At 43.3% G+C, this 23,623-nt stretch overlaps 1 protein-coding gene across 2 annotated transcripts in view; it reads left to right on the top strand.

The window, feature by feature from the left end:
• The first annotated feature begins 2,708 nt into the window (after positions 1 to 2,708).
• Positions 2,709 to 23,623, top strand: part of DPY19L4 (dpy-19 like 4) — a 65,881-nt gene continuing 44,966 nt past the window's right edge. Inside the window, exons 1-10 of one of the 2 annotated variants that reach the window (XM_006273944.4) lie at positions 2,709 to 2,844; positions 4,822 to 4,929; positions 6,195 to 6,319; positions 10,207 to 10,297; positions 16,080 to 16,201; positions 17,316 to 17,461; positions 19,665 to 19,788; positions 20,476 to 20,610; positions 21,283 to 21,414; positions 21,505 to 21,603. In XM_006273944.4, the coding sequence (XP_006274006.2) occupies positions 2,835 to 2,844; positions 4,822 to 4,929; positions 6,195 to 6,319; positions 10,207 to 10,297; positions 16,080 to 16,201; positions 17,316 to 17,461; positions 19,665 to 19,788; positions 20,476 to 20,610; positions 21,283 to 21,414; positions 21,505 to 21,603 (1,092 nt within the window). In that variant the 5' untranslated portion in view covers positions 2,709 to 2,834. Of the gene's footprint in view, positions 2,845 to 4,821; positions 4,930 to 6,194; positions 6,320 to 10,206; positions 10,298 to 16,079; positions 16,202 to 17,315; positions 17,462 to 19,664; positions 19,789 to 20,475; positions 20,611 to 21,282; positions 21,415 to 21,504; positions 21,604 to 23,623 lie in introns of those variants that run through there. The other variant, XM_019495755.2, reaches the window with a different exon arrangement.

The raw sequence follows: 23,623 nt of genomic DNA, 5'->3' as shown, positions 1-23,623 counted from the left end.
TCACAAAAGTTTATCCATCTCTGATTCAATTAACCTGTTAAGATACACCTCTATTCTGCCTTCTGCCTGAAATATTTAGAAAGTAAAATTTGTATTGTCTTGTTTCCAGAGATGATGGACTTAGTTTTCAGTCCATCCTCAGTCTTTGCTCACGTGAAACAGAACAGAATAATTTGTCCCAGACCATACAGAGAAGAAATGTGGTCTGCCATTTTGCCACAATCCAGGATCCCTGGCAGGCAGCAGGGTCCTGCCCAGAGTCCAGGCTACTTGCAGCAGGAAGCACAAGGCTGCAAGGGGCTGCATTGGGGTCCAGAGCCTCAGGCAAGCTCATTTCTGGCAGCAGCTGCACGAGCGTCTCGGGAGGCATGTCACAGAAAGGGCTGGGACAAGAATCAGGCCCCCCACCATCCGCTCTGCCAACATCTTTAAAGTCCAGGTTGTGGAGTTTCTTGGCACTCAGCCCAAAAATGTTGCTGACCTCTGCCCTATACTGTCTTATCAACCCATCTTTACCCATTCATTGTCTGTTGTCTTAAGCTTTAGCATGTAATCATTTCAGGGCAGGAATCATCTTTTTGTTCTGTGCTTGTACAGTACTTGGCACAATGGGATCCTGGTCTATGATCAGGGCATCTAGATGTTCCATCATGATCATCATAATCAACAATGATGCAAATGCAGGAAGTCATGTAAGCAGCACTGGTGGGCAGTAAGGCTTGATTAACTACTAGCCACAATAGGTGCCAGCGTATGATGCACAACTCTGGAGTGATGTGATGACATGGCTGTGACGACGTTTTGTAACACACATAACATGAGATTGTCTACTCCAGGATCTAACAAGCAAACCTAATTCGAGGAAGTTCTTTTTCACACAGTAATAATTAAAGTGTAGAACTCATTGCCGCAATATGTTGACAGTTTAGCCAGATTCAAAAAAGAGATGGACAAACTTTTGGAGGAAAGGGGCATCAGAAGCTATCAAGCAAGGGAGTAACAGGTTCAGTCTCTGAATCAGGACTTCCTCAACCTTAAATGCTGGAAGCTGCAAGTGAGAGGACTAGTGAAAAAAGCCCTGGTCATACCCTGTTCACTCTCTCTTTCAGCATCCACTCTGCCAAGCGTGATACTGGCCTGTTTGTTGTGCTGTTGTGTCAGTGGGTTAGGCCCACCAAGAAAACTGTAACCCTCCCTCAGTCGGGAGTGGGGGGACACTGAAAACACAACAGCAGATCCCAGGGAACAACAAAAATAAAAACAGGGATGGGAATTGGAGAGATCAAAGGTTAATGACAGGTGCTCCAAGGGGTAGCACTGAGCCAGCACCCGCTGGCCCTCAATTGAGTCCAAGGAACCAGTAGACACTGCTGAAGACTATGATACAGGATACTGAACAAGATGCACCAATGGCCTAACCCAGTACAGGCACTCCTCACTTAACGACCGAGTTCCGTTCCTGCCACTAGGTCGTTAAGCGAATTGGTTGATAAGTGAGGAGCCGCCCCTTGATACTGCGTGCCTTGGCTTGAGACGCCGTGCTGCCGTTTCCACAATACGTTTCGTACAATACCGACTGCTCGGAGAGCTGGTCGTAAGTCCGCGCGGTCGTTAAACAGGTAGGTCGTTAAGTGAGGAGTACCTGTAAATGGCAGTTATGTTCTTATCTCCCCTGAAGCAGAAGAGCTTATAGCTTGAGGAAAGCTGTGGTCTCAGGGTGCTAGGAAGAACTCTGCTCCCCCACACAAGCTCCCTCAGGCAGAAAGCTCAGTGTTGAAGGCCCCAATGCCATCTGCCATCTTGGTGGAGTCCAATGGCACCTACAGTAGATACCCAGAAGACCCTTTGATGCTTTGGCAGGTGGTGCCTCTCCCTTGTGAGAGACGGGGCCTTTCTGTAAGGCAGCTGGGCCCCATATCTCCAGAAGAATGGTCCTGTGCCCAACATGCAATCACCTCCCACTTCCTGTGTGGCTGCAGCCAACCTAGGAACTGCTCCAAGCACGGGAGGGGGGAGGCAATCCTGACATGAGTGACAAATGCAACCTCTTCTTTTTAGGCTTTTCTATTGTAGCAGCTTCTTGCTGGGGAGACAGGATTTTGAAACTACTTCCGAGTCAAGCATTGCCAGCTCCTTGGACAGCACAGCAAGTGGCGGACAGCTGGGGTCTGGAGCCAGGAGGACGCACGGGGATCTCAGCTTTAGGTCTTTTCTTTTAGAGCAGGGGTGTTGGGTTTGCGGCCTGCAGGCTGGTAAAGAGATGGCAATTCAGCCTCACAAACCCGGTGAGGTTGGTAAAGGGATGGAGCCTGCCGTGGGCATGGGGACATGTTGCCCTGTTGGGCCCATGTTGGCAGAAGAGGGGAAGCAACAGCTGCATTAACCCCTGTTGTGGCTGCTTTTTCGGGGACCAGGGTCCAGCCTGGGGCATGGGGCAAGCTTGACACCGTGGCTGTTGAGGCAACGCGGCCAGGCAGACAAGCCAAGGTCCCCAACGGCCCAAGCCCAGCGAGAAACCACAAGATACTTGGCGGGTCCTTGGCTAAGAGCTGACCTGACTTGCTCCCCGGCTTATGGCCCGGCTCAGGCCCGGGGGCTGAAGGCTCCAGTCCCAGCCCCGCGGGCACTCACCCCGCCCCCTCCGCGCGGGGCGGGGCTGGGCTTCGCGCCCCGGGCTGGAGGCGCCTGCGCAGACGCGCCGCCTCCTGGTCCGCCGCCGCCGGGCTCCCCGCGCCCGCCCAGGAGCCGGCGCGGCCGGAAGTGAGGGGCAGCAGTCCCCGCCGGTGGCTGCGAGTGCGGCCCGGCCCGTCGCCTCGGACAGCAGCGCCGCGGCCATGGAGGAAGGTGAGCGGGGAGCAGCGGGCCTTCAGCCCGGCGGCGGGGCCGCGGCTTCGCCGCCCCGCTGCAGCGACCCGGGGAGCGGCGCTGTCCCGCGGTTCTTCGCTTTGCCCCGCGGCCCCGGCCCCGCGTTCCGCTCCTTGTCAGGACCCTTCCTGCGGCCCCGCTCGCGCTGCCCGGGCCCCGCTCAGCAAAGCGGGCGGCAACAAAGGCGCGTTGCATTGAAGCGCCGCCTCCGGCCCGGCGCTTGGCTCCCAGCGCCCTGCTGCTCGGGCTGGGAGGCGTCAGAGGGAACCGACTGTGCCTGCTGCAGTTCATCCTGGGTTTCATGCTGTGCCCGTCGGCCTGAGGCCTCGGCACCCTGAATGTTTTCTGTAGTCAGGCACCCCCAACCCCCCCTACATGTTTTCTGTAGCCGGGCACCCCCTCGTCCCTGTGGCTGAGCCGATTCCTCCCAGCGCTACAGGATTGCATCGGGCTGGCCGGCTACACCTGCGTTGTGGATGCTTGGGAATTGCCTACTTTAGTTTAAAAAACCCGTTAAAGAAGCTGGACGGTAAAGGATGGGCGGTCTTCAGCTCATACAGTTGTTTTCCTTCTCCAAACGAGACACACATTAAAATGGAAATAAAGTGCACACCTTTAAAAATGAGTGTAACTAATAGTCAGAACAAGACACCGCAGGGTCTAAAGAGCGATGCCTTTCAAGTTAGGTGGTGGTCTAAAAGAGGTGCTTTAATTCTTCCAAAAGTGACTGGCTTTTGATTTAACTCCAAATAACTCCATGAAATTCTTTGACTAGATCAGCGGTGCTCAACCTACAGCCTCTGTGCCAGCTCTGGCCCAGGGCACGGAGGATCAGCAACCACTCACTTGGCCCATCGCATCCTGTTCCTTTATCCTGTACTGTGCCACTAATCCCCTCTGCAGCCAGCGATAACCTCTCTTCCTCTCCTCTCCTCTCCCCTCCCCTCCCCTCCCCTCCCTCTGACACTGGCCTCCATCTTTTTCTCCTCCTCATCTCCCCTCTCCTTTACGCTTACAGGATGAGTGGTAGACTGTGGTACAACCTGGTGTGACCAGGCCAACCACTGTAAATGGTTGAGCTCCACTAGACTAGAGGAGGGCTCAGCAGCTTAGAGGTGGATCCAGCCAGCAGTGCCATTTGATTTGGCCTATGGCTGTGGGGCTTCAGCAGATGAATTAATCCAGTTTGTGTCAGAAGCACAGGGAGAGTGTCTGCAACCAGCACTCTTCCCTCCAGTGGCGGGTTGAGGGGGCCTTCACCAGCAGTCACTTTCCCCTGCTGCTGTGGGTATGAGTACCAGCTGCACACTGTCCCCCCATGCTGCCTTTGGGACAAGCATTGAGGCAGCTGGATGGTAGTGCTGGCCTGAACTGGGTCAGTCCAGCCCACAGCTTGAAAAGGTTGCTGACCCCTGGACTAGATTGCTCAAGACAGTTTTAAGATCTGTGGTTTGGCCAGATTGCCCTTTAACAGGGTCTTCAACTTTCTTAATTTTTAGAAAAACATATACATTGTATTCTCTCAAGAACCCTTGTTAATCCTAGGCTGTTTGCAGAGGTGAAAGAAAAAAACCAGCACTTTACTTTCAGCTTGGTATGCCCGTGTCAAGCACAATGCATACCCAGAAGAGGCATCATGTTAGTTTGACCCAGCTCCCCTGATGTCTATATAGGCTATGTGCTTCAACAGGGCTTTTAGGTGCTTTTATCTAACACCTGATTGAATCAACTATTAGATAAAAGTGCCAAAAAGCCTGGCTAAAGCACCTGATCTATACAGACACTAGGGAGCCAGGTCAAACTAACATACTTCCTCTTCCAGTAAAGTGCTGGGTGGTTTTTTTTTGTTTTTTGATGTGCTGTTGCATCAATCTTTTTATGTTGGCTCATGCCCTGTGAATGTGTCTGAAGGTGTTCTGTATATTATATTGCAATAACTTCTGAAATTACCTTCAGGAACAGCAGATTTGCGGCAAAGAAAGAAGCAAAACTGCTCAGAAGCTGATAAGATGTCTTCAAAGGAGAGAAAGAAAGAAAACCCAAATTTAGGAAGAACACCAAAATGTAAATTCCAGTATTTTCAGTTAACTTTTCATTGTTCTTTTAAAATGCTGTAAATTGTATTTCCAGTACAGTAATTGTTACTGTTTATTTTGAGGGATATTTTTGGATAATCAAAAAATATGCAGAGGAGAACTTAATTGTGATGAAACTTCAAATATAAAGAAAAGTGGTAATGCTAGATTGCTTTAACTTTTTGCCACGTACTAATTGCATTTCCTATAAAAAGTATTTCCTTAAAATTGCACCTTTTTGGTCTATTTAAAACCAAACCCCACCCCCCACTCACTTTAATTCAAGCATAAGTACACACACGACACTTTTAAACGTGGAATTATCTGTCAGTTTACAAGTTGGGAGTGGATGGTAATTCTGCAGGAAAATAGAACTAGAATAGATGTTTTAAGCAATCCAATAACTAACACAAATTGTTGTTCAGTGTAATAGACTTATTAAATCACCACACTGAATCAAAATGTTTTGTGTTAAACGTGCCTGTTTAAATTTGAGAGAACTTGAGCAGAAATGGAACTTGACTGAATGATATAAACTGGTAAAATCCAAGCTAGCCCTGTCCTATTTTCCAGGAAGAACAAAAAAAAATAAGAGAGATAAGGTGCTGGAATCTTAACATACTGTTACCCTCCTTGGTGTATATACATTTTGAATGAATTTTACCAAAAACATGTAAAATTGGAGTTGAGTCCACTTATCTTTCTGGAGGATGTTTTTCCTTCAGTGGATTGTTTTGAAAGTCACACATGAAAACAAAGGGTATAGTCCCACACAAGGAGTGTATCTCTAGTTCAGTAGAAATTGGATTTGTTGTAGGGTCAGGTTTTTTAACCTCTGCAAAGATCAGTGTCTGCAGACTAGCCAGGAGTACATATAGCTGCAACAAACAGCTGCTGTGGTATCACTTAGGTGTTCTGGCTGTTTATGTGGCTTTTATTTCAAAGGGTGCCACTTCTCTGATCAGCTGTGTAAGATGAACTCAACTGATTGCTAAAGCTTTAACTTCAAAGGCGCTGCTTCTTCAATCATCCTTATTTTGGCAATCTGCTGCAAACTAAACATGTTGCATATCATCCGGGTTCTCTTGTATTTTGGTTTCTGTGTATGTCAGGGGTGCAACTGTTGGATTCATTTTAATGACCTTGGCGTTCTGAATTGTGTGTAGAGTACTAGTCATATTGAACTTTCTTTTTGTTTTTACTTCGTTACATTAACAGAGTGGAGGATATTCATTTTTCAACATTTCTTTACAGATGTATTATTTCAACGGTTTGCAAAGCTTTTCTTTGGCTGTCTCGCAGCTGTCACTAGTGGGATGATGTATGCTGTGTACCTTTCAACCTATCACGAACGGAAATTCTGGTTTTCCAGCAGGCAGGTAAAAAAAATAGAATAGTTCTGAAATAATTCTGAGTTGTAATGCCCCACTGATCAGGAAGTCAAGTGAAAACAAGAAGTTTGAAACACCCTAACTCCTTCAGCCCTTGCCTGTATATATAACTTAATCTGTTGTATCCTCTTTGGTATTGATGCTAGTCTTAATGTCTTCCTTCATAAGCGTCTTCATACTTTCCTCCATGCTGCGTGATATGATTGGAACACCCTTCCAGAATCCTTAGTAAAAGCATTCACCCATCACTAATTCATATCGTTCTTGAAAACTAACTTCTGTAGCAGCATTTTCCTAGTAGTGTGTGCACTATATTTTCTTTAAAGAGAACCTCCATAGGTTGCATTTAAACTGAGTAATCACTTATAATGACTGTGTGCGCCCTTCTTGGGGTTTACTGTATCCTTACTTATCTGTTAAGTTTATCATTTAGGCTCTCTAAGCTGGGATCTTTCTTGGGAGTCAGAAATCTCTCCTGAGTTCCGATTCCAGAATTAAGTCCAATTCATTTTGTGATTTCAGGCAGATTGCTCAGTCTCTGTATGCCTGTTTTCCCACATAAAAACAGAGATACCTATTAATTTATCTAAATTAATTATTTAGTATTTAATTAATTAGTAATTATGTAGTGCTATTCAAGAGAGGGAAACTGTTATATCTTGCATATATTTTAAATTTTAATATAAAATAATTAAATATGTTAATATTTGTCATTCTTTATCTGATGTCCTTGTTTTTATAATATCAAAATAGATTTTGTGTGTGTTATCTTGCTGAGAAATTGCACTCTATGGTTAATATCATCTAGATACTTTAAAAGGCTCTTTAGAGCCATACAGTGAGTTCTAGCTTATATTAGTTTGACAAAAGCCACTACAGACTATAAGATCTGTAATAGAGTTACAAAGTTCATGTTGATTTTTTTTGAGCTATTCCTGAAAGGGCATGGCAATGAGAGGTAGTAATTGCTCCTGCATTTAGATTATTTATAGTCATTTCGGTTGTAGAGGGTTTTTGTGAACCTTTCATAAAAAAACATAGTTCTTCCATTGTAAGAAGCAGATGTGACAGGATCCATCTTAAAGGCTAACCATGGCACCTCCTTGCAGCTAAATTAGTCCTTCCCTACCCACTCCCAAGGCTGCCACTTTATCTTTACCTACCATGCTTTTGGATGATATATATATGTTTGGAAGGCTGCCCCTAGAGTATCAGAGTAGGTCTCGGGTGCTTGCCTTGACTGGTCTTGGCCACTTGCTTCCTTAGTCTTTCTGTCTGCTGTATGCCCCTGGCTCTGGCTCAGCTCTTTGGGCCGTAAGCCTTGCTTAAAAACAAAACAAAGCAAAAAAAACATGTCTTGGGTCTCTCTGGCACTAGTCTTGGTGTCTCTGTAGCCATATTCATGCCTTGAGTATTGCTCTTTGCAGCTGGCCCTACCTTGGCTTCAGCCCACTGGCCCTTAGTCCACAACTCACAATATGGAGCATCTTCAGGGTCCCCACCATGGCCTCCAGCCTCCCTTGTAGCCACTCCCAAGCCTTGTGGTACAAAATAGTGAAAATAAAACTTAACCAAAATAGCTAACTTCTCTTTGCCAGATGAACCTAGAAAAGTTGCTCTTGGCCCTACCAGCTGTTTGTGGTACTTGTATCTCCCTGCAGATCGCTTAATTCAGCCTGTTCTCCATAAGGCTTGTCTCCCTACGACCCTCAGGGCCAAAGTGACCCTCTAGTCCTGGAGCCAAGCTATATACCACTTAATTCCACCCCTCCCAATCACCTGACCCTTGCTTGTAAGAGTCAGGCACAGGGGATTCCCATTAACCAGTCTAGGCTTGCTTCTATGCATCCAGTCTCTTTAGGAGCAGGCTCACAGTTTTGTGGCCAGCTATTTGAAATCAAGCAGCTTCTGCGCTGTCTTACAGCACTTAGCTCTGCTGCTTGGCCATACTCTTGTTGGGCACAGACAGAAATGACATTTGTCATTCAGTCAGCCCCTTGAAATCTCTCTAAAGCCATGCCCAAACAGAAGAGATTGGCTGCAGAGTCCTCTGATCGCTTAACAAATTAGCTCTCATTGTATGCTCCTATTATTAATTTCTGTCTGCTCTGTCTGCCACACAGCAGCACAGCTGCTGTCTCTGGATGGGAGGGGGAGAAGCCAGGGGAGGGAGGTCCACTCACCTTGACTGAGCTCCAGTCTACCTGTCGTCCCCCCCTGCTTCAGCAAGGCTGAGAACCCTGGAAGACCTCCATCCCCTAATTTCCCCACCCTCCCATCCAGAGACAGAAATGGAGCTGGGAGAGGAGGGGTATGGAGTCAGGGTAAGTTGCAGCCTTTCTCCCTGGATCAGCTCCAAATTGGAGCCGATCCTCCACCCTCCTGATCCAACAGCTAACGTCTACTGGATCAGAGGGATCAGTCTAACTCATGGTGATTTCTGTGAATTGTCATGAGTTACATCCAGATGCTGCACTTCTGTCTGTGCCCCTTGTCTACTTACTAGCAGCATTCTCAGCTTTTGCTGCTGCCGCCTTTTAGCCTATTGCCTGGAGCCCATTTTTTGAAACCTCTCTTTTTAGCCAGTTTTCTTGAGGTATGTGGCTTGCAGCTTTGGAGCTGCTACTCCACTTACCCTCTTGGCTGCCTGTTTATCCCTGCTGGCCCCCAGCCAGTTGTCTCTTTCTTCTCTTAAAGTAACCAGGGGGTAGAGGCCCCCTGTTACAGCAGAGCTTTGAAATTCTTCAAGAAAAAAGCCCCTGGATTACAGAAGTACCTTTTCTTTGTCTCATGGATTCATGTTCAGGTGTTGCTAACATACAGATACAGACATTGTGATTTTTCAGTGCGTGTCATTTGTGTTGCTCAAAAGAATTTTTGCCATTATGTCAAAATAATTTAATATGAACGTTCAATGGCTAAGCCCATGTCTTCTTTTAAACAGCAGCATTGGGCATTACACTGGAAATGTCTGGAAGCTGCTGGAGCAGCTGTAGTGGTGTGATTAGGAGGACAGAGCCATGTTGGGCTTGGCCTTCCAGGGCTAAATCCATTAAAGAGTTTGGCACCAAAATGATTAGTTGAGTACTCTTAGGTTACAAAGTCATTCTTTCTTTTTTTCTCTATTCCAATAAAGATCTAATTATTCCAGGCAGGACAGATACTGTCCCCTCCAGGTTATTTCTACTGTGGTCTTTAGGGTATTCTGCAAGGAAGTGGAAGGTGTTGATTTCAGTCCCTCCTCAGGCTGAGGAGGGAAGAAAACAGGCATCACTCAGGTCCTGAGGGAGTGCCCTACCTGCTGAGTTTTTTTTCAAAGTTCCAGCTCCACCTCTCTGTAGCTGTTTGTGTGAAAAGTTCAATCTGTTAAAAAGGTGTCTGAGAAAGGTGGAGAAATGTTAAATATGTGGATCCGGAAGGCGGTTTCAGGACTGTCAGAACTGAGATGTTTTTGGGCATGTCTGTAAGTGGATCTTAAAGAGCCTAGGAAACTTCACTGATGAAAACTGAGGTGTACAGGAATGTTATGAACTTTCAGGGATAGGCAGCAGTTGAGTTGGCATTTTAAAGTTTACAACTTTAGATTTAGGCACCTAAATGATTTGTGGTTCTTGCCCTGACTTACTGTGTGGCCTCAGGCAAAATGCTTCACTTCTCAGGCTCAGTTATGTGGTCTGTAAATTATAGGAAGCAATATATTTATGGCAATAATGCTATAAAAATTAATTCTTTGTAGAATGCTTTGAAGATGGCCAGTGGAGTTTCATCCATAGGTTGTTTTTGTAATACAGCACACCTGAAAATGTTTTTCTTTTCTTAATAAGATCAAGTTGTTAGCAATTTAATATATATTAAATTATTTAATTTTCTTCTAGGAACTTGAACGAGAAATTACTTTTCAGGGTGACAGCGCCATTTATTACTCTTTTTATAAAGACTTGCTAAAGGCTCCATCCTTTGAAAGAGGTATGACAAACATCTATGTTTTTTTAAACTTACAAAGTCACATTTCCCTTTTTAGAGAGTTTCTCTGAGACCTATATAGGAGTATAAAACCAACCTTTCCACTCTGCAGGAGTTTTTAAACTAAGAGTCAAGTGCTAATCTAACATTTTCAGACCTCCTCTAAAACATGCCTGCCCACCCTAGATACCTTTGAATTACTCTTAATACATGTGTAGCCTTGATTGATGAATCTTATTTTGACATTGAACTGTATGGGCAAAAATTCATGTGAAGTGCTTTAAATTTTGTCCTAATTTGAAGCATTCCTAAATTGAACTGCTTTAGGACTGTAGAAATATACAGGCCTGTCCCAGTTAATACACTTCATAATGTACTGGAGCTGATGCTCTTGTTCTGTTCCACAACTAGGAGGCTGATGAGCAGGTATCCTAGCCTGCCTCTTAACCACAATCCCTGGAGGCTTCTGAAAAGAGCTGAGTGGCAACAATAAAGCCTAATAAGTATTTTGCCACCCAGACTTCGGCTCCGTGCTTCCTGCCATTACTGGGCTGGTCAGTTTCATGTGTATTGCCTTCCCTGTGGAAACAGAATGGATGTATTCCACCTCCTTGATCTGTAGTCTTTGGCCTCCTGATCATACTGATAGCCCTTTTCCATTATGTCTGCCATCTGGTGTATCACAGAATGGAAACTCAAAGCTCCATGATCTTGGTACTTAAAAAGTTCCTCCTTGAGTTGTGCTATGTATAAGAGCTATGTACCAGAGAAGGAATAAATGAGTCCATGGAGGACAGCCTTCTCTATCTCTTCAGATTGTGTATTGTTGCTTCTGGGCCCAGAAGCAACAAGTGTTGATTGTTGGGAGCAGATAGTCCTGAGGACATTGTATGAAAAGCAGTGGCAGCAGAACTGCAGGATGAGCAGGGCCACCTTCCTTGGTCTGCACAGAGCTGACTCTGTTGCTCTAGGGGCAGGTCACAAATACAAGGGTGCCCAAGAATGTGGAGAAGTGGCTGGCAGCTGCTGCTTGGAAGCTAGCAATCTCTGATAGTCTCCAGTTTTACAGAGGCATAACAGAGCAGCTTCGTACCCTTGTCAGCTTTGCATGGAGCAGAGCTGGCTGTTGTGCTGTTGGGGAGCAGCTATTTCTGTGCTTCTTTCTCCTACCTCCCAAAGGCAGTGCCCAGGGCTGTTCCTATGCTTGTTCCCCCTCACTTATGCCACTACTGCCAGCTGGTCACCAGCCACTTTGATGCAAGCAAGTCCATAGCTGCATTGGCTTTACAGGTGAAATGACACACTGTCCAGAAGGTACAAGAGCCATGCTTCCTCTGCCTCATAAGCCTAAAGGAAATCCTAGATAGATTTGCCTGGGTGGGCTTTTTAACTTGTGTGGGGGCCAATTAATGGCACCCAATTTCCCAGTGCACTGGTACTTGGAGTAGATTAATTGCATGGGGTACTTCTGCATCATGCTGCAAGGCATTGAAGACAACTTGGGGTAGTTTACCAATATAGCTACAGGATGGTTGGTCAAAGTCCATCATGCCTGGGTCTTTAAGAACTCAAGCATAGTGTCCCTGATGATGGAGAAGTATTTTCCCATGGTGTGCCCATCATATAGCTGGAGGGGGTGACTGTTACCATTTCCAGCTTGGATACCTGCTGCTGCTATGACTCATGAATCTCTGTGCTAGAAATTTGGATCTTTGGAAGGAATTCTTCAAGTACTGGCTGAGTAGCTGCTGATTAACCATTGAGTGTGCCTTTGGACAGCTCAAGGCAGGGTAGAGGGTACTGGGTATGCATCTGGACACCAGCATGTGGTACCTGCTTTGGATAATCGGGCTTGCATCCTGCACAACATCTGCCAAGCCAGTGGCAGGGTCTTTCCAGAGGTCTGGGTAATGGAAACCCAGAGGATTGTCAGCTGATAACAAGGTCCCAGAGATTGAGCCTCTGGAACACTCCAACCATCAAGGCATTCTCATGAACTACATCCAGTGGCTTGTGGCTTATTTGGGAAGAGGACACAGCTATAAAGCCCAGTCAGATACAAAGGACAACTCATTTTGAAATGGAAAAAAACTTTTTAAGTATTCAGTGTGCTCCTTGTGCTTTTGCAAACTGGGGCGGGGTGTGCAGAGGTGAAACTGGGAGAAAAGGAAGAGGAAGATGTGCTTCCTGAAAGTGGCCTGTAAGTGACCTAGCCCTGCTATCACCGGTTTAGTGAGGACCCTAGGAGGCGCAGGAGTCCTTAGGGGTAGTGTGATGGGATGTCATGCTGTCTTGTTGAGGGGAGGGATTGAAGCGAATGGAGTTCTACACCATGCTGCTTTTCCCATGAGGTGAAGTGCCCACAGCCCTGTAAAGTCCAAGGACTGCTGTTCCTAACCCTGTCTCCCTGAGTCCTCCAAGAATGATTTTGTTTTGGAACTCCCTCCCGTGCTGGAGTAGGGGCTCTAGGGTCTTACAGTGTAGTAGGTTAGTGAGGGTGTATAGCAGGGCTAGCTGAAAAAGTCTCAGGAGAGAGAGTTGGTACTTTACATGAGCACCAAGGCTTGGGCCTGCTTTTGGTGCAGCTGAGTAGGGGGAAATGTCTGGACTGGAGGGGTAGGTGGGAGAAGTGTGTGAAGACATGGGCAGAAAGGAAAGGGAGATGTGTCCAGAGCATGAAGGCTTGTTCTATGATGGAGGGAGAGTTTTTTGCGGGCCTGGAACATAGTGGCATGCTTGACCTGGGAAATACTCCTCCTGATCAAGTCAGCATACTGATTCTTCTGGTATTCCATGTGCAAATACCAACCTTCTGCAGCCAGAAGTCTTCTTTCTGAAGATGCTACCATTTCTGCTAGCATCTCCTCTTCCTTACTACTCTGAGCTGCAGCTTCAGTTTGTATCTTTTGTCTTTGGGCCCTCAGTGGCAGCACCTGTGGGAGCAGTGGCAGCTATAGAAGTTGATTCTAGAATGACAGTAAATGGACAGTCTGCCTTTGTTACACTGGCACAACTTGGTGACAGGTGAAAAACTTTTCCCAAAAAATTTGGCATTCCTTCTCAGGGCCTTTACTGAATGCTCCCAAGATGGTGAGTACACCAAGCCATAGGTTTCTCCATGTGGACCCTGGTCCACCTGTGACTGCCAGATGTAGCTGCCTTGAGTGATTCCCAGGTTGCAGGCTCAGCTGGGGGAAGGCGACCATCACTTGGGCTGCTGTAGGTCTTTTCCCTGGAATCTCGTCAGTGTTAAAGAGCCGTGGTTTGTCCTTGCACCCTGGTGTTCCTCAGTTTTGCAGGCCTTCATTATTTATACTGACATGGCAGTCTTCCATGTCCTGAGTGCCAAATGACAGGCTATATACAAAGTCTCTATTGGAAACCTCATTGCCTGTTCTGTCTTAGTGCTACACAAAACTGTTCTGCCTCAAGATGTTGCCTCTTTGCAGGGCCAAATAAGTTACAGAGGATCTTATAAGATAAAGGATTAACCCTTCAATAATCCTATAAGATAAAGGATCAACCTTTCAATAATGGCTGTATGAGTACCCCTGAGGAGCTTCACATACCTTTCTCTGGTGGACTGGAATATAATGTGGCCCTCTGACTCTTCCCTGGAATGAAAAGTTTGTCAATGCCCACGTGCTGGTTGCATGCCATGGATCACCCTGTGGTACTGAAGGATGCTCTGCTGTTTTTTTGGCAACTGTCTCATCAATTACCTCATCCATTACCCATCCTTGCAAGGATTTTCTGCACCAAAGCTTATATTCTTTTGCTGTACAGAAAATGTGTGCTGTAGCTCTCTATGGACCCCATGGAAATGCTTGCATCAGAATCTGGGATGCCATCCTTGAGCATCCATGCTGTCTAAGTGAAACTTTTGGAGACCTTCACACCTACATGCTGCCCTGCTCAAGCTAAAACCTACAGATATTCTCTGTGACTTCTAAAAGTGCAGTATCAAGGACTTAGTAACTGATGAGACAGACCACTAGTTCCAGCTGTGTACTGTAAAACCTTATCCTTGGTCCATTCCCATTCATCTGCTTCAAAGACAGCCAAGACCTAGGGAATTGGTTGAGGAGCAGGGTGGGTTTGATTTATCTCAAATGTGATTTAAATCATGATTTAAATCTTTGTCAGGAAGCCTAGATTTAATCATTTTCTACAAAAAGTGCATTCTTTTTGTTTTATATCTTTTATTCATTTAACTTTTTGAAACTTGGCACTTTTAGAGAGAGGTAAGGGCTTGGCTCTCTGCGCACAAACTTGCAGAGAGATGAGCTGATGGGTAGTTAATCAGGTCTGTTATCTCTCATTTCCATATACTGCAGTTAATAAGGGTATCATCTCAGGAGACACAAATCCAGAGCTTGAGAACTGAAGCTAAGCATCACAAAAATGCTTAATGGGATCTTCTAGGCTGAGCACTGAGTCCAGTTGGGTAGAGTGGTTTTCTTTAATCTTTACTAATCTATAGAGGAGCCTCTGGGAACCCCCTAAGATTAGGCCCTTAATATAGTCCATGGCCTGTTGTTGACCTATTTATAAAACTTTTGTAAAAAAGTTACATGAATATATTGTCTCAAATAGTATATAATTAGAAGTTATAATCCCTATTCCATGATAATACCTTTGAGTTTTAATATATCTGAAATTAAAACTATTTTATATAGGTTTTTTTTAAAAGCATCCTAAAAATATGATTCACTAAAAAATATTTGATTAAAATAAAAGTAAATATTGATTTTTATCCACCCAGGGTGGTGGTGGGGGGCATCCTACATTGGTTTACTCACTTGACTATTTGTGATTTCCAGCACAGCTTACATTTCTAGAAGGAGTCTTTCTGCAGGGAAACCTGACTGATGGAGAAGGGGAGCCATGATTCATTTACATTTAGTCTGGTTCTGATGGCTCTTTCTCAGGGTCCACTGGGTACTTTCCCCTTCCCAAGTGGAGTGAGGAAGGATCCATGGTCTCAACTCACTTCCAGCTGTTGGAGTGTTTTGTATTTGTAAGCATTTGAGGTGGGTGTTTGAGTGCACTGTACTCAAAGCTAAGTTCCTAAGGTGGTCCAGAAAATACTGCCTGTAGTGTGCTTTTTGCAATCACCTACAAACGATTAAGTCACATATGGGGCAGTTGCTGGGATTCCAGGGAAGTGGAATTGGGAGCAAGTCCCAGGGAAGCCACCTTAGGGCTCTGAGGAGGTGAGAGGCAGATCACCAGGGATCCTGGTCATCTCTGATTTAAAAAAAAAATAAAAAAAAAAATCCCCAATTTTCAGGCTAAAGTAACCCAAAATCCAAATTTTTCCTTGATCAAAACAAAATGTCACTAATACATATATTAATACATATATATATATACTAATACTTATATGAGCATTCCTGGCTGATATGAGTTTAACCTCTTCTTAAGAACTTCCAGTGAAGGAAGTTCTATATCCTTGCTAGCTAGTTTCTTTGGGTATTTCATCATCATGCTGATTTTTAGAAAACTGAAAGAAGCTTTTGCCAGTTAGATATGGACTTTTAATCTGAAAGTCAGATTGCATTAAAAAAAACAGAAATTACTTTATCCTGTCTTCCTTAGAATAAATCACATGGAATTACATCTAACACTGTTATTACTTTTTAAATTTAAGTGCAAGTGCATCACTCACTTGCTTTAGTAGTCAGGTTTCCTGCTCTTCTGTTTTTAGAGCACTGTTGTTATGATTTCTAAAGTGGCATAAATAATTTGAGGAATTTTTTTTTTTTTTTTTTTTGGTCCTTAGGTGTTTATGATCTGACGCATAACAACAAAACAGTATCACTGAAGACTATTAATGCAGTGCAGCAAATGACCTTATATCCAGAGTTGATTGCCAGTGTATTATATCAAGCATCTGGTAGTGAAGTATGTATATTTGCCCTGCTTTGTTTGTATTATAGCATAATGTGTATGTCAGGTTTTGTATGCCATGTGCAATACATTTTTTTTACTTGAGTGTATGTGATCTGAGCACGGCATTGGGGTTAAACAGCAACACTCTAAAATGTAGAAAAGCTTTGGCCTCTTTTCACTCTCCTCTGATCTGCCCATGGTGTCTCCTACCTTAAGCTCTACCACTTGTATTTTTCTACTCTTACACTTGGAAACTACTCTGCAGTCTCATCTGCCATGTCTCCACCTTCTTCAAGATCTTTCCTTAAGCTTATTTTTTCACCTACAAATTATAAATCTCACTGTAGTACGATATTATCAAACCAGAAAATGTAAAATTAGTGAAACCTCACTATATATGCAGAAAATGTAAAATCTTCGTCAAAACAGATGCAGGTTTCCCTTGCTTTATGCTGTACATGCATTCCTGGAAAACAGCGCATAACCTGAATTCGCATAAAGAGAAACCACTTTACAATGTAGCAAATAGGGACATGTTCCAAGACCTTGACTGTACTGACCCCCAGACCCATTTCTACCACTTTTACAAGACAATTTTGGTACTTCCCAACAGCAGACAGTTCACACAAGCACAGAGCAGTATCATAATGGGAGTGGCAGCTACAGACACATGTCATAGACAATGAGTGAGGAGCACAGATCCACACCGGAGACTATATTTTGGTGCGCAACACTCCTACAATGCGCCACACAAAGCAACTGACTGTAGGCTTCCACCACAACAGTTGCATAAGAGTGAATTTACCTTGCATATAACGAATTTTTGGTATAAAAACGGTCATTGCATATGAGTGAATTCGCACGTACAGAACCCGCATAAAACAAGGAAAACCCGTATTATATCGTAGCATCATTGAGTTGTTAATTTACACTGCCTCCCACCAGAAAAAGAAAGCGTTTCCATATTGTATACTTAAATTATAAACTTTAAAGGACAAGGGACCATCTCTTCCCGGTTTATAAAGCACCCAGCACATTGTTAGCACTACATACATAGTAAATAGTAGTAATTTACAGTTTCAGCTCAGTTGCCGCTATGTCTCTTCGTTTTTATTTGTAATTTCAGGAAGTTATTGAACCAGTGTATTTCTACATTGGTATAGTTTTTGGACTGCAGGGAATTTATGTGACTGCATTGTTTATAACCAGTTGGGTTATGAGTGGGACTTGGCTGGCAGGAATGCTGACTGTAGCATGGTTCATTATTAACAGGTAAGAAAAACATCTTCTACATAATCTAGATTGTCAATAAGGAATTCTAACAATATTATTAGAACTGGCCAGTGCATTTTCAGTGAAGCTTGTTTTGTTAGAGTACACTTTTGTTGAAGCTGAAATGCAGAGATGTATAGATTTTGATGAAGCTTTTCATGAGAAGGTTTCTGAGATGCAGAGTGGACTTTAGGAGGGGGTGTGTGTGTGTGTGTGTGTGTGTTTTACCTAATTCTATTCTGGGTCAGACATATGAAAATGTTTCTTTTTTTTTTTTTCAATGGAGAAGGAAAACAAATTTTAAAACCTTCAAGGTTACAAAATACAATTGTCGTTCTCTGGCCTGCAATCAGTATCGCAACAAGTGTTTTCCTCCTTCGAACAAAATGAATAAATATTTGTTTTCTAAAAGCTGTTTTTTTTAATTTGCACATTCATATGCAAAGTAGAGTCCCTTCTTACCTTGATGACCCTGCTATCCAAATTTATTTAACATGTTTCATGTACATGAAAATTCCCCCTACCAATACAAACTACTGTAAAAGCTGAGAGGTAATTAGCCGTGTTAGTTTGAAGTAGGGCAGAAGACAAGGTGGAGGTACACCTTATAAACTAACTGAATCGGAGATTTATAAAGCTTTCAAGCCATAGCTCACTTCATCAGATGCTATGAAAGGACATGCAGAGAGCCAGCTATCATATAGCAGTAATGATTTAATTGTAAAAGATGGAGAAGAGGGGAAAGGCTTATTTATCTCTGATCCAGTTAGTGTTTAATAGCAGTCAGCAATTTTTTCAGGTGGTGGGCTTGAATGATCCAACAACTTAGGTCAGAGTTGGGCAGATAGACGGGTGCTAGGTCTCAGCTCCTGCTGCGGCTTCTCATTGTTTTGGTGGCATGCCTGTGGGAGAGGGCCCACAGTGGCAAGGAGAGAGTACCTGCCACTGAAGCCCCCACCTATTGATGCCCTATGTCTCTGGGATGGATCAGATGGCTCCCTGGGCCATCGGGTGCCAACCCCTGATCTGAAGGTGCACCTTTACTTTGTTTTCTGCTATAAAAGCTGGGAGCAAAACCTTGTCATGAGGGAATGAGAACTCGAGTTCTGCTCCTACTTTTGTCTCTGATTTGCTATGTGTGACTTCCTGTGTATCAGAGTTGTTAGAAGTTATTAATCACTTGGAGATTCTTGGAAGAAAAGAACTGTGGAAGTGTAAAGTAGTGTTGATATATCTGAAGCTGAACTTGTTGAGGAACACTTTCTTTGGAAGGTGTAAATTCATCACTGTGGCCGGCAAGTAAAAAAAGTTGTTAATCAGCTTGCTGGAAGCAGTACCTGTGGAAAAAAAATGGTAATGGTGAATAATCCATATTTTTTTCTCAACAGCTAGCAAAATGAAGCAACTTTGGAAACGTGAAGGCTTGAAGTAGATAGAGCTCCAAATTGGACCACTGTGAGGGGTCATCAGGAGCAAAAATGAATTTTCAAAAGTACCTGATATAAGGGAGTATTAGCTGAATAAAAGTGATTAAGCACATTGGAACTTGTTTAGTTAGAAGTCAGTAGAAACAAGGCTTTAAAGGCTTAAATCGCTTTTGAAAATTGTGCTTGGGCTTTGAAATAATTTAGGTACTTTTGAAAATGTTACCTTTGGCTCAGGTAGCTTGAATGCTGTCAAGTCACTTTTATATGGAAAAATCCTTCCACTTTCCTGCTCTGTGCTTTCCTTCCATTAGTAATCTTCATCTTGTCAGTAATAGTTTCAGAATAGGATAAATTTGCTGCTGTTTTGGTTTAGTGGCATTACTCTAGAGTGTTGATACTTTTTGCATAAAGCAGCTTTGAGCAGTTTGAGAGGGTACTTTTTCTAAATTGTATTGTGTAATAGTCAGAATCTGTTCTTTCTATCAGAAACCATATTTCATTTTAATGTGAAAAGCAGCCCTTATGGGCTCAATCCTATAAACTTTAGTTATGTGAGAGGTCCATATAATTTTGTGGAACTCTCCATTTTGATGCTGTTTTAAACTTATAACTATTACTTGTAGTGAAATGGCTTTTGCTTCTGATAAGAAACATAATGCATTTAAGCAGTCACAAAAGAAATGGCTTACTAGTAAGGCATCTGTAACTTAGGTTTTCCTTAATGATTTTATTTCATAAACAATTTAATAGTTTTGTTCTTCTGTACTTTGTTTTAGGACAGATACAACAAGAATTGACTATTCTATTCCTTCAAGGGAAAATTGGGCTTTGCCATATTTTGCATGTCAAGTTGCAGCTCTTACAGGCTATTTAAAAAACAACATAAATTCTTCTGCTGAGGTAAAACAAATATAATTTCTTTAAAAAATGCAGTTAGGAGAAATGTGGTCCAGAGAAGTTATCTCTGTCATCTCATTGTCTTACTAGGCAGAAAAAGAAGTGGAAATTGTTTGCTCTTAGCAAAGCAGCCATCTAAAGCATTTGTGTCACTGCAAAGAGATTCTTCTGTCCTCTAATGCTATTGTGGAGGTTTGGAGTCTTGTACTGATGCCATCAACTAACTCACTTTTGAGACTTGTCAATTTTTTTTCTTCGTAACATTATGAACAGTTTAGCTCTCTTGTTATCTTACTCAGGAACATGATGGTGGACTTGCTTCCTGTCCCTTTGTCAAGGGAGTTTCTTTGGACATGTCTGATCACTGTCTTAAGAATGACACTTTCTCTCATTAACAAACATGGGTTAAACTTGGGGAGGTGGGGATGGGGAAAGAAGAATTCGGCTAACTAAAACATGACTACGTACTGGTGATTTTTAAGACCTCTTTTCATGCTCATCTGCAGTACTAAAACATATAGAAAATAAAACTGCTTCCTGAGAAAATATTGGCTAACATTTAATTAAGTATTTTTGTTCCTTAAGTAATTTCCATTCCTAGTGAACAAATACTTTGTTTTAATAGTTTCTCAGTTTTTAGTGGTAGAAATTCAGCATGATTAAGGTAGTTGTTTTTTTTTGTTTCCATAGAGTTTTTGCTACCTGTTGGTGAGTGCTGCAACATACACTTTCATGATGATGTGGGAGTACAGTCACTATCTTCTGTTTGTCCAGGCTGTGTGTCTCTTCCTGCTGGACAGCCTTACTCTGGTACAGACAGAGAAGGTACTTATGACTTGTCACCGCTAATTTTGTTGAAATGTGAATTAAACCTTGCTATAAGGTTGGGATTTTAAAAGGCCAGAACCTGGGGTCCATCTGAAATGTATGTAGTATGGTGACTTTAAGTTCATCCTCACATCCCTTTCCCCCTGGGCCTCTGTGTTTTCCTGGCTTAAGTCTGAGGGAAGAGCCTGAGGGATGCAAATGCCCTCAAGGGGCTGAAGGTGAAGCCATGACTTGGTATACAGCCACACCCCCTTTGCTTTGGCCATATCCCCTTTTCCTTGTTAGGTTGACAGCAAGAAGGGCAGTGGCTCTACACTACTGGAGGCTTACCTTTGGGTTAGGTAAGTGGCCTTATGGATGGGATGGCTGGCTTGTGTAAACAGTTGATTCAATAACAGGATATATTTAAAATTGTGTCGCTTGTTGGAGGAGGATGGGTGTTTAGCTAAACCTGGTTAAAGTCCAGGCAGACAGGTCAGCAATATTAGATTTTGTAGTTTATGGTTTTCTTTGCAATAGACAATGGTGGAAGACATTTTAAAATGCTGAAGTCTTAAAATTCTAAAGTAGAAGACATTAAGTCACAAGTTTCATATTCCTCAGACTTTTCCACTGCTTTGGAAAATATGGTGTCTCTGTAGCTAATTTTATTTTATTTTTTCCCATTAGGTCCATGAGGTATACAAAATCTATCTGTTTTCTCTCTTCTTGGGATATCTCTTGCAGTTTGAAAATCCAGCATTATTAGTTTCTCCACTCCTAAGCCTTGTAGCAGCTTTAATGCTCTCTAAATGCCTAGAGGTAACAAAAATAACCTTCTGTAATTCTGAGATTAATTTTTTTTGCTTAAACTGAACTCCAAATAATACTTATTTTTAAATTTAATTGCAGATGAATATGAAAAAGGGTACATTTATTTCAAGACTCCTGAAAATAATGCACTTTTACTTAGTATTTACAGTAACAGTGACACTGAATTTTTTATTAAAGGTAAGATTTATCTATTGGAAGAGCTGTTTAATTTGAGCATATCATATCTGGAGGGATGTGATTATCTTGCCAAAGTAATTTTAGTAAAAAACTTTTCAAGTGGCATGTATCTTGTGCTTCTGGCATTGGACTAAGTTCGCAGCATATGAAAGAATTAAAATTGAAGCCATTCTTGTTTTATAGGGAAAAACTTCCAATTTGTTCAGATATATCTTTGCTTCTAATAACTCAGGTAGCTATTTTTATCGAAACCAAATGAAAGAGAAGGCTTTATGTTGAAACAGAAACCCAGTCTGTTCTCTCATAGGCATGGATTACAAATCATATTTTAATTGTTTATTAAACCTGGTTCAGCATCATTTCTCTTTTGAGTTGGATGGCTTATGTAGATGGGGGCCAAACATTAAAACACATTTTAGCCTAGGAAAATGAGCAAACAACCAACGAGGACAAGCGTTTCAAGGTGGACAATAATTTTCACTCTGTCTAGAACATAGAAAGGAAAACTATGCCTTGATGGGAGTCTCAAAGGCCTGGGAGTTGACAGGGTTTTGGCCTGGCCTTATATTTTGGTGAATAAATTATTTTTTTGGATACTCTTTAGGACAGGGCAGGCAATTATTTCAGGTGGAGGGCCACTTACCAAGTTTTGGCAAGCTGTCAAGGGCCACATGGGTAGCCACGCCTGTTGACAGGTGCCCTGCCCCCTGGTAGTTATCTTGCGACCAGAAGTCCTGCCCCCTAATCCCTGATATTTGCCATCAGAAGTCCCTCCCCTTGCTCCTGGAAGTACTCTTTTCAGCAAGGGGTTTTTCCATCTCGGAACCAGAAAAATACCAAATTATTTTCTAAAAAGTAAACATCTACAACATTAATTTGATTTCAAAAAATATTTTTGTCCTGATTTACATGCATTTGTACATAGAGGTGATTGCACAATAGCTTAAAATGAAGTCTTACTCTTGTATATTGTGAGGGGGTGGGTATTGCTTTGTGGGGGGCTGTGGGTGTGTGGGGTGAAGGAGCATGTGGATGGATACATGGAGTGTGGGGGGTATAGGGTTTGTGTGGGAGGGTGGTTGGGGTGTGTGAGGGGGTGTGAGGGTCTGCCTGTATTGCAGTGCGGGGGGGGCTGTGGGTGCATGTGTATTGTGGGGTGTGTGTGTGGGACTCACCCTACGAGCACATACACACTCTGCCCCTGCCTATGCGCATGTGCTTGCACACATGCATGCGCACCCACCCCCCACATGTCCCTGTGCTCCGGGTCCCCCAATGCAGCCGGAAGCCTCATGGAGCAGGGCGGGAGCAGGAATAGCAGGGAAATGGCTGGGGGTGGGGTGGGGCTAGGCTTCTGGCTCCTGCTGCCAGCTCCCCCTGGGTCCTACTGCCCCTGGCTCCTGTCTTTAACAGGCAGAAGGAGCAAATAAATATTAATTTACTAAATCTTTTAGGGGCCCCACAGGCTGGATAGAATGGCTTGGCAGGCCGTATTTTGCCTACCCCTGCTTTAGGACCTTGTCTATACTACATCGGATAGAAGGTCTTGGGGAGGACAGGTCTGAGCACACCCTGCACACACAACTCTGCTGATGCACTCTTAAGTGGGAAGTTTGCCTGTGAAGGTGGATTGGGATTTGGCTGTCAAGAATGCTAATTTGGGTGGATTGGGTCAATAGGCTTGGATGGGTAAAATATGCTGTCTGGTTCTCCACAAGACCCGCTGCTGAACCAAGGTAGACAAACCTGAACAGACTCCAAACTTTGCTTGATTGTGGTACTTAACATAAAACTTAAAAAAAAAAAAAAAAGAAAAAAGAAACAAATCCTGAAAACCAACATGGAAATGTTATGCTTGTTGAGAAGTTTGAGAGAACTCAAATTCTGTCTTCCTACCACATTAAACCTAAATCTTATGCTCTTGGGCTCATAGAAAAGCTGGCTGATCTTGCAGAATGGGTGTGCTGAATTTATCTGGATTGAACAAAGTGAATTAAGAATTTGAATGGTAAGGGACCGA

This window comes from Alligator mississippiensis, chromosome 3 (assembly GCF_030867095.1).
Source record: "Alligator mississippiensis isolate rAllMis1 chromosome 3, rAllMis1, whole genome shotgun sequence".
NCBI lineage: Eukaryota > Metazoa > Chordata > Crocodylia > Alligatoridae > Alligator > Alligator mississippiensis.
Note: the sequence above shows the minus strand (reverse complement) of the source record. Positions and strands in the feature narration are given on the sequence as shown.